This window comes from Capricornis sumatraensis, chromosome 15, assembly GCF_032405125.1.
Source record: "Capricornis sumatraensis isolate serow.1 chromosome 15, serow.2, whole genome shotgun sequence".
NCBI lineage: Eukaryota > Metazoa > Chordata > Mammalia > Artiodactyla > Bovidae > Capricornis > Capricornis sumatraensis.
This window is the reverse complement of record NC_091083.1, coordinates 57,960,239-57,970,637: the sequence shown is the minus strand read 5'-3', so window position 1 is coordinate 57,970,637 and position 10,399 is coordinate 57,960,239. Positions and strand designations below refer to the sequence as shown.

The following is a 10,399-nucleotide window of genomic DNA, read 5'->3' as shown; positions in this document are numbered from 1 at the left end:
TCGTATGGCCACCTGTACGGCACTGGCCCGCTCTGTCCAGCTTTCGGCCTGTAGGTCTACTCATCCTTCAGCTGGGGACAGCGATTGTGACCTCAGGGTATTGTCAGGGCTGAGCGGCTCAGCCAGGGAATGTCGCCATGCTGGGTCTACCTGGAGGCTGGAGACTGGGCACTTGCCGTGAAATCTGCCACACAGCTCTGTGAATGCTCCCCACGCAATGTGCCACACATGGCACACAAATTTCTCTCTGTTAGCGAGGAGAAGCCGGGGTCAACATTGTTGGATTAGGGCCCTGCTGGCCTGCTGTTCTAGTAGGAGGGCCCTGGCAGGTGGAGGGGGCAGGACCCATAAGCTGGTGGCCAATAGTTACACTGATGTCAGATGAGGAAGATAAAGGGGGATGGCTGTCATCTGGTTGTTGGCCCTCAGCTCCAAAACCATGCTGTCTGCTGCTGGATAATGGGGCTGGGCTCTGTGGTGGTCTCTCTTCTGCCAGCTGGCACCATGTTAAGCTTTGAGGTTGCTGCAGAGATAGCGGGGCGGCGGGCAGAACACGGTCTTCCTGGTTCTGTGCGGGGCAGTGTCCTGGGTGAGCTGCCCTGTGGTTGTGCAGAGGGCTGACGGTTCAGTGGCGGGTGTGGGGCCAGGGACACGGAGGTGTCGATGAGGAGGGGGTCTACATGGCGCCTGGATCCTGCCCTTCAGACTCCCCATCCCTGGACACTCAAGAGTCACCCACCCGGGGAAGGTGGAGGCCCGGCTGAACCCCAATCCTGCCAGCTGCACACGCCATCCTTCCTTACACTTTATTCTCCCCATGTCCTGGGACCCCCTCTCTGCAGAGGCGCTGCACTGCCGCCTGCCGGCCTTCTTAGCCCTCACCGGGCAGCACAGTTGTGGGACCCCGCAAGGGGGCGCCCGAGACCACTGCTTGGAGCTCGACACCCCGTCTGGAATGGGTAGCGAGGCATGCAGCCCCTGGGTCCAGGGTACTAGTGGAGTCTGGGTTGGTGGGAGGAGGGGCACTGCCCAGGAGGGCCTGCCCGTGCACAGCAGAGCTGGGGGCGGGGCTCGGCTGGAGCTTGAGCCATCCCAGTCTCCCAGGACCCTGCTCCCCACAAGGGAGCAGATGCTGGAGTGAGAGTGGTGGGTAAGATCGTTTCCAAGATGGAGGGGTTCAAACGACCAATCATCTTGGCCTTCACACCCCCATGGATGTGGCAGGACCCAGTCCACTACCCTGCTCCCGGGGCTGTCTGCTTGGCTGGTGGTGGGGGTTGTCCTGGCTGCGGGCAATCAATCGGGTGGGGTGCATGACTGGGCAGGCTGGGATGCCCTGGTCTTTTCCCAGGTGCTGGTGCTGGGTGAGGGACTCCTGGCTCCCTGGTTCCTCCTTCCACAGGTCGGCTTCTTGGAGGCTGTGGGAAGTGGACCAAAGTTAAGCTAGGAGGCACGGTAGTAACCTTGCGTGTCCTCTCTTACGGGGACACTGGGCTTTTGCCCAGGGCCTCGTGGGCAGTTTCTGGGAACACAGGAGCCCACACTGGCAGTCGACCTGTTCCTGATGGCAGCGGATGCTGGACAGGGCAGCCTGATCGGAGGGAAGCCTTGGGAATTTGGTAGAAGGTGTGTGACCCTGGAATCCGCCCGGCCCTGAGGCCTCCCCTGTGACCTTGCAGAGGGTCTGGGGTATCTGGATAAGCCGAGCTCACAGGGAAATGTTCTCAGAACACCTGGGATGTTGGCAGTTACTTCCATGGGCCCCCGACTGGTTGGCAGGCTTGGGAGCGCTGGCCCGGCACCGACCCCTCTCTGAGAGGTCCAGGGGCTTGTCTGGGACATAGTCCTGTGTGGCCGTGCCCTCCTTCCCCTGGGGGCTGCCCGGGCCTCCGGGCTGTGAGTGCCTCTCTCTGGGCAGGGCTGCCCTGGCCGCCTCGCCCTCAGGACCCTCGGAGTCTGAGTCGGCTGGTGGGGAGGGCGGCGTCCCTCTGGGCCCCCAAGGGCCCCTCAGCCGGGCACTGCCTCTGGGGTCCCAGAGAAGGGACATATGGTTCCTGGCACCCTTGCAGGTGAGACCCACACAATGCTGGGCTTCAGGCATGCCTCTGATGCAGAACCAGCTCTGGTTCTGGGTCAGATGGATCAGGTTGGCATCCTGTCCCCGTGTAGCACCTCTGTGACCCTGGGCAAGTTACCCCACCCTGAGCCCCCACTTTCGCATCTGTGAGACAGTGATGGCTAATCCCCGGGCAGGCCCACGAGGCCCAAAGACAGTAGTGACTGAACGCTCCTTGAGCCTCTCTCTCTATGGGCACACGACACAAGGGCGCTATTCTCACTTATCGTCCGTGAGGTGCTGAGGGTATGCGTGCCATCTGGGGAGCCCCTACCTTGGTCTGGGTGGGCGGGCAAGGGGCTGGCTTGACACCATGTGGAAGGTGGGGGCAGATGTGGTACACCCCTGTGGACCGTGCCTCCCAGGACAGCTTCCGAAAATGCCCAGCTGGCTGTGCTGTGAGGTCAAACCAGCATGCTGGCCTCCTCCAGCGCTCGCCTGACAAACACAGGCTGCAGTCACCTTCCCGGCAACAATGGTGCATTGTGGCAGCCATGGCCCAGCCTGAGACATGGACCCGCCTGGACAAACACCAGGCGGCGTGCAGTATCAGCTCAGGCGTTCAAAGGCTCTCTCGGGCGCCTGGAGACCCGGCCCGAGCTGCCACTGTGGCTGGAGCAGGAAGTGGGAGCTGTCCTTATACCCTCAGCCTGGGTGGAGGGGGAGCCCACAGGCACCACCCTTGGCAAACAGGAGAGCAGCCCCCAGCCCCACATCGGGAACAAACACACCCACGCCAGGGGGCAGCAGCCTCTGCTGGGTCTCCTCCTTAAAAGTGGACAAGGTGGTCCAGGCGAGCTTGCCCCCTCCCAGGTGGGGCTGTGAGAGGGGAGGGGTCTAGGACCCCTAGGCCTGGGGCTGCTCGTGGCCCAGGATGCCCTTTCTCCCCTGAAGATGACACTACTGTGTGTCCCACTGCTGTCTCATATCAGCCATGATATCGCCTCCTTTCCAGAGGGAGACAGGCTTGGGGTAAAGGGGCCAGCCCAGCGAGGAGGAAGTGGACTCGGGGTCTGCCCAGGCCTGACCCAGGTCCTCTTACAAGACTGCTCTGGGAACAACTCTGAGTAGCCAGAAAGGCTGGAGGCATTGGCGCTGCAACTGCCCCACCCCCACCCGGGGACTTACCTTTGCTCCAGGGGTCGGAGGCCCGCTTCCTCTTCTGTGGGCCCTGTCCACACTCCTTGTTGCAGACACACCCGGGTCCTTCCCCTGGCGAGCTCTGTGTGGACTCCGCCCTGGTGCTCAGGCCCATCTGAAGGGTGGGGTGTGGTCATGGTGAGGAAACCCCCCCAAGCCTGGGGCAGCCAGGGTGCCACCACCCCACCCCAGTGTGCGGCTGCACTGACCTCACTGTCCGAGGTGTCTGGCTCGTCCAGCTCATCCGACTCCGGCTGTTGCCCTTGGACGTTGCTGCACTCTGCAGGATGCAGGGTGTGGGTCAGGCCAGGATGGTGGCCTGGACATCTAGTAGAAGCCTAGGCCCCTAACCTGCCAGGCTGGGACCAGTGGCAACACCTCTGAAGCTGGGGAAACTGAGGCACAGAGAGCCCGAGTAACCTGCCCTGGGGTAGAGTCCAAGCCCAAAGTCCCCTGCATTCCTGCAATGACCCCACCCACTGGGGTCCCCCTGGCTTGGTTGCTGGGTGACAGGGAACTCATCACCTGCCCTGAAGCCCCAGTTGCTAGGATGCTCTCCATTCACTTCCTGTGGTCAGAAACTCGCCCTCCCTGGGCCCCTTGCTCCACTCTGGGTCTGGAGGTAGGGAACCAAATCTGAGACCAGAGTTTGTTGGGTCAGGCCCTCCCTGCTCAGTGTGGTTCCACTTCCACCATGGAACACTTCCCATGTTCGCATCCTCACCTGGGTGGCCATCTCCACCAGGCCTTGGTGGGTAGGGGGGATGTTTAGGTCTCCCTCTGTCCTCCTCTCCTGGCCCACTTGCAGAGGGCAGGCTGAGGTGGGGCCCTGGGGCAAAGTAGGGGGTATCCTGATGGGAAAGAAGGAAAAGACTTGAGCTCATGTAAGGCAACTTCCCTCCTCCTCCCCCACCCCCACCCGGCCTCAGGCACAGCCTGCAGTGGCCATGGACAGGGCGGGGCTGAAGGGTCAGCTGGCTCCCCCTGGCTTGTGACCTGGGCAGCAGGCTTTCCCTCAGCAACTGGCTGGTGGAGCAGAGAAGAGAGGGTAGCCTGGGGCCCAGGTGCTCTGGGTGGGACACACAGAGCCCAGGAACGGGGCTTGGTCCCTCACCAGGGAAGATGGATGCTCTTCCGCCTCTGGCTCTCTGGCTTCCTGGGTGCCATTGCTGAGTCTCTGGGCTCCACACTGGGCAGATGGTCCCACTCCCTGGGGTGGCTCAGGGCTGGGCGTGGGGACCCGTGGAGGGCTGAGTGACCCCGACTGGTTGGCAGGCTTGGGAGCGCTGGCCCGGCACCGACCCCTCTCTGAGAGGTCCAGGGGCTTGTCTGGGACATAGTCCTGTGTGGCCGTGCCCTCCTTCCCCTGGGGGCTGCCCGGGCCTCCGGGCTGTGAGTGCCTCTCTCTGGGCAGGGCTGCCCTGGCCGCCTCGCCCTCAGGACCCTCGGAGTCTGAGTCGGCTGGTGGGGAGGGCGGCGTCCCTCTAGGCCCCCAGGGGCCCCTCAGCCGGGCACTGCCCACTCTGCCCTGTGCCCGCAGCTGCTGGGCCAGGAGAATGTGCAGTGCGCCTTCCAGCCGTGGGTTCCGCACGCCCACCAGGGCGCCCGGCAGGCCCAGCAGGCCCGAGGGCTCCTCCCAGGCCTCTGCCTCCCCAGCCTTGAGGCCCTGGGATTGGGGGCCACTGGGGGCTGTGGCAGGGGCCGGGGGGCTGCCAAGGTGTAGGGTTAGGTGGCGGTTCAGGAGGCAGAGGCGGTCAGCCTGGAGGGAGTGCTTCAGGGACTCGCAGGTCTTGGCAGAGGGCCGAGAGGCCTGCAGGATGCTGTGGGGAAGGAGAAGCCTGGTGATTGTGGGGCATGGTCAGCCCCACTTCACAGGGAGGACTAGGGGCCCTGGGGGTGAGATGGGTGCCCACGTGACACGGTGGACAGTGGGGAGGGGAATGCCCGGGCCCCTGGGGATCAGGTGCCTGGTTTCAGAGTTGACCTGGGGCCTGGGGGTCAGAGGAGGGACCTGGCCACTAAGGCCTCTCCCCCTTCTGGGCGTTAGCTGCCTACCCAGTCCTCTGGAGCACCCTGCCCACAACCCCACCCCCACTCTCCTCAAACCACGATGAAAGGGGGTGCCCAGTCCCTGTCTCCTCTGTCCACGAACCCCCACCCCACCCTGGCCGTTCAGATGTCAATGTGGGAACTATGCTGCAGGCAGGGGAAAGCCAAGCCAGGGAGAGCAGGTCTCCTGAAGGGACAAAGGGAGGGACGCCCTGCTGTTGGCCTCTGCCTTAAAGCTGGGACCAGGGGAGGAGACTGGGTACCCAGCTGAGGCAGCTCCTGGTGGTGGCAGAGGGCGGGCGCTCACCTGTCCAGAGGGAGGCTGTGCTTGCCAGGTGGGCTGGGTGGGCTGTGCCTGGTGGGCGGCAGTGGGGGCGTCCCATTGGTGGAGCCCTGGTCAGCGGAGCAGGCCCGAGACCCAGGCCGCACCACGGCGATGGTCCCATGCAGCTGGTTGGAGATGCGCTGGGGGTTCTGCACAGGGTGGGCAGGTCAGCCTGGGTGGGCTTGGCTGCTACCTTCTGCCCTTTTCTCTGTGTGACCTTGGGCAGGTCTCCCACCCACTCTGAGCCTCGCTTCCACCCTTGTCACGTGGAGCTCAGGACTCTGCTTGGCGCGAGGATGGGCATGTTGCCATGTGCATGGCATACAGCAGGCAGTTCTGGCCTCCTCCTCGGGCTGCCCGGGAAGAGGGAGGAGTGGGTTCAGGGGTTCAGGGTCTCTCACCCTCACCATTTCCGGGGTCCGTGCCTCAAGAAGATTCGGACTTCGGGAGATTTTGGCCATTGGAGACGTCCCGTACACCCCTGGCCTTTCTGTGGGAGGAGGAACAGAGGGCAGGACGGTTGCTGAGAGGGGTCAGCTCAGCCCCCGGCCCGAGGGCCCCCTGGTCCCAGGCTGCTCAGCCCCCCTGCCCCCTGCCCCACACCCTCCTCTCCCATGGACCTGCACCTGCATGGCCATCCTCTGTCTCCTCGTGGCCTCCCAGAGGTTTCTCAGTGACGGCCTTCTGGGCGCCCAGGGAGGGGAGCAGCAGGGGTGATGGGGGGTCCGAGACGCCCTCCCTGAGCTGGGGCTTGGGCCTGTCCCCAGTGGGAGGCAAATATGAGGCAGGTGAGGGGGCAGCATCCCAGAGACGATCAGAAAGCCCAGGGCGCCCTCCTGGGGGCCAAGCCACCTATGCGGGAGACCCAGGTGACCAGGAAAGACGTCATCGTGGGCTCACACCTGTCGGGGTGGCCCAAGCGCCGGAGCTGCCATGGGTGCTGCAGCCCAGCTCCATTTCTGGGGGGCCTTGTGCCTGCAGACCAGGGGAGGCTGCTGTCTGTCCCAGGATGCTGGCCTGGGGAACCCCTCCCCCTGCACAAGTGCCTGGGGCTCCCCCTACTCACCCTGGGCCCTGAAGCCGCTTCACTTCCTCCTTCAAGGCGTCATTTTCCTCCTGCAGCCGCGTCAGCTCAGTGGCTGTAGAAGGCACCGGTTAGGAAGGACTTGGGGAGGGGGAGGGCGAGTGGGGTCCTCACGGCCCTGGGAGTCCCCCTGTCCTGGCCCAGCTGAGGCTCCAGCACTTGGCTCGGGGCCTGGCATACAGCAGGTGCCCCATAGATGCTTGCTGCCTGAGTGGGTGGGTGGATGTTGAGTGAGCAGCCCCAGCCTGGAGGCTGTGAAAAGGGATGGCGCTCCGTAGCCTCGAGGGACCCCCCCAGCCAAAGGAAAGGGGCTTGTGCTCATCAGCAGAACTCATGGAACCCAGGCGTCTTCGGGACCCTCCTTATCCTGAGAAGGAGGGAGCTGAGGCTCTGAGAAGGCAGGGACGCCCTGGCCCGGTGACTGAGCAGCAGGTGGCCTGTGGGGCCCAGCGGGGGGCTTTGCACCATCTGTCTGTGAGGTGGGGTGCGGGTGTCCCTCCTGACAGTGCAGCCCTGGATCACCTCCTCCCCTTTCCCCAAGACCCCTTGTTGGGCTGAGGAGGTGGGGGTCGCCGGCCCACACAGGAGAACGGGGTGCAGGATGCAGAGCAGGGGGGCGCTCACTGAGGAGGAAGACGTGCTGCAGGTTCTGGAGGAGGGAGCTCTCGAACTCTTGCTGCTTCTTTCTGGCCAGCTCCTGGGTGACCATGCAGCGGTCACACAGCCCAGCCCGTAGCCTGCGGGGCAAGGAGGGACAGCGAGAGGCTGCTCTGAGAGGGAGGGGCCGGGATGCCACGCCCCCCCGCCCCACTCCCAGGACCTGCCCTGCCTTTCCCCACTGCGTTGCCCACCCCGTGGGCTAAGCACGCCACATGCTGTTGAGTTTGGGAAGGAACCTTGAAAAGTGCAGTTTACTTAAGGCTCTGAGAAGTCCTGCAGTGGCTGAGTTGACTCCAGAGCATCCCCGACTCATTCTCCACAGAACGCGCTGGTCTTCCTCCACCCTTGCCCCCATCATGAGTGGGCTGTGAGGTGCCCCCACCTGTTCTCCAGCGCCCGCAGGTTCTCCTTCAGTGCCTTCTGCTGCTCCCTGAGCTGGTGATTCTTGGCACAGAGCTCCTCCACCCTCTGGGCATCCCTGTGGGGGACGATCTGAAGTAGGGGGTCTGCTCTACCCAGAGAGCTCTCTGCTACCCACTAGCCTCTCCCTGGCCACCAGCCTAGGACTTCCTTGAGACTTGGGGCCTCGGAAGGGCAATGCCAGCTCGCCCAAGCGTGAGTGTGTACAGCCTTGAGGACTCTGTCTCATCCATGTGCCACCTGGCAGCGTTCTGTGAAGTGGGGACCTGGGGAGTCTGCCTGTGGGTCTCCAGGACTCACGTGGAGTCCCCCTGTTGATAGCTATTGGTCCCAGAGGTGCCCTGCATGGATGTTCCTTGCCCATCCCTTTGGAGGGTCCCTGTTCACTCTGGTGGGCTTGGACTTTCCAGCCCCGCTTCCTCTAGTTCCTTGAGGCATGACCTGGGACCAGACTCCCCCTACCCCCTATGCTGATCTTCACTTTCTCCTGCATCACTGCTAGTGGCAGTGCCGGGGCCCTGGGGCTGCAGGGGAAGATGGGAGATGAACCCTGGGGAGTCACTGCCCTTCCAGTTTCCTGGGCCAGGCCTGTCCTCACTCACCGGCACCTCTCTGAGTTCAGTTCCAGAAGCTTGTTCTGCAGGCCTGAGGAGTGAGGAAAGGAGCAGAGGTCAGGCCCAGCTGGGCTGCCGCCTCTACCTGGAGCTGGGGTGTTTCCTGTCTCTGGTTGTCTGGCAGAGCCCTCTCCAGACACCCGCCACCTGCCTGGGTCCCTGCACTGACTCCCTGAGGTCACCCCCTTGGAGGGCTCCCAGTCTGCACCTGCTGCCAGTTTCTGGTCAGTCTCCTGGCTCCTTGGGACCCTGGTCTGGGCCCAGCCTCTCCCCTCCCTTGTCTCTGGCTCTGGTGTCAGCTGGGGATGGGTCCCGGATGCTGGGAGTCACCAATTACCCAACTAAGGCCCAGGAGGGATGCTTTTTGGGTGCTGCCAATGGTCCCCCAAGGGAGACCCCAGCAGAGCCCCTCCTCCCCTCCTCATCATGGTCTGGCTTGGGTCCTAGTCTAGCCCAAGCAGTCCTCGCCCCTCTGGGTCTCTGGGCCTTTGATGTGGGAAGGGAGGTGAGCACTCTCAGAAAGGTCAGGGGAGGGTCTGGTCCAGGCACTGGGGGAGTGAATGGAGCAGGTAGCTGCAGTCAGTCCTGTTGCTGGTGGGGAAATTGGACAGACATGCATACCAGGGCAGAGCTTAGCCTGGGGTTCTGGAAGGGGGAGAGGGATTTTAGCTCAGCACCCGGAAAGTTCCAGACAAGCCTCTGGAGCCTTGGGCTCCATTCCTACAGAGAAAGTAGGTGACCTCCCTTCTGGGGGACATGGAGGCCCCCACCTTGGGCAAGGGGCTGGTCTTGGCTATAGTGTCTCAGCTCTCTGTGGCCAGGCTGGTCTTTTATTCCTGCTTTGATGTGAATTGACCGTTTGGGGGCCATCCCTCCAGGGCTGCACTTGGGTGTTGGTCTAAGGCTGGGTGCCTGGCCACAATGCAGCTCTGGGCTCTGGGTCAGGACTCCTTTTCTGGTCCTGCAAGGCATGGTCCTGGTTTTGGCAAGAATTGGAGGCAACATGTGGGAGTCCCGTGGCCTGACCTTGGCCCTTAGACCGCTGTCTGGTTGAGAGTTTGTCCTCCCCAAGGTACTCACCCATGACCTCATTCTCGTGGACTTCCTTCAGTCTGTTTAGTGACTCTGTGAAACTCTCCATGGCTCCCGCAGCCCCGGCCCTGTGTCCTTTGTGCTCCAGGTGTGGGGACGGCCCCTTGGCCTCTACTGCCCCTCTGTTTCCAGCCTGTGGAGCAGGAAACCAAGGGACAGTCACATTGGCTCAGAAGGGGTCTGTGGGCTGCAGGGTGCAGGAGGTAGGTGTGGGAGTCCTGTCCTGTGACCACCCACTGGGTCATGTCCACGCCTGAGGGGGGCATGTATGTCCATCCTGTAGGGATGGGACATTCTCACTTCATCTCAACTCCCTAATCCAGTCTTCACAGCAAAGCAGATGGCCTGAAGGGACCAGCTCCCACTTGGTGCTGGGACCATGAGTGTGCACATGACCTGTGATGAAGCCCCAGACTGGAGATGCCCAAGCTGACCAACAGCTGGCGGGTCAGTAAGCCAGGGTGTGTTCAGCCAATGGGAAAGCTCTCTCAGGAGAGTCCAGGTGCCCGCAGTGGCATGGATGGTCCCGTGGGGCCAAGGTGGGGACTTCGGGGGTTGGCTGGCTATTTTCTCTGTAGGAACTGGTGGCCGTGCACTGGCAGAAGTCCACCTAGCCACCCCTCATGGCCTGGGCCCTTTTTCCTGCCTGTGTTTCACCTCCACGAAGCGTTTGCTAAAACTTAAAAGTTTGTGGGATTAAGAATCCAAGCTGGGAGCTGGGTAACCTTGCCCATTGTGTGACTGCCGTGAGCTCTGGCCCCTCTGAGCAGCCCTTTCTTCCCTCTGGTAGTGGCCACAGGGCCCATCCAGTGGGCCTGGTGAGTATGCCTTGGGGTCCCACAGGGTCCACCTCGGAGCTGGGAGTGAGCCCGGGGCTCAGCCCAGCAGTAGGTTCCTCA

General features: G+C 62.9%; 1 protein-coding gene across 1 annotated transcript; it reads right to left on the bottom strand.

The window, feature by feature from the left end:
- Positions 1–1,296: 1,296 nt before the first annotated feature.
- RBBP8NL (RBBP8 N-terminal like) lies at positions 1,297–9,549 on the bottom strand. The gene is made up of 13 exons (XM_068986787.1): positions 9,489–9,549; positions 8,397–8,439; positions 7,757–7,852; positions 7,339–7,451; positions 6,703–6,769; positions 6,232–6,399; positions 6,038–6,116; positions 5,613–5,779; positions 4,371–5,076; positions 3,981–4,107; positions 3,466–3,536; positions 3,245–3,371; positions 1,297–1,418 (listed from the first exon to the last, which is right to left on the bottom strand). Exons 1-13 carry the CDS (start codon positions 9,547–9,549, stop codon positions 1,297–1,299), a joined length of 1,947 nt encoding a protein of 648 aa, XP_068842888.1.
- Positions 9,550–10,399: the final 850 nt, after the last annotated feature.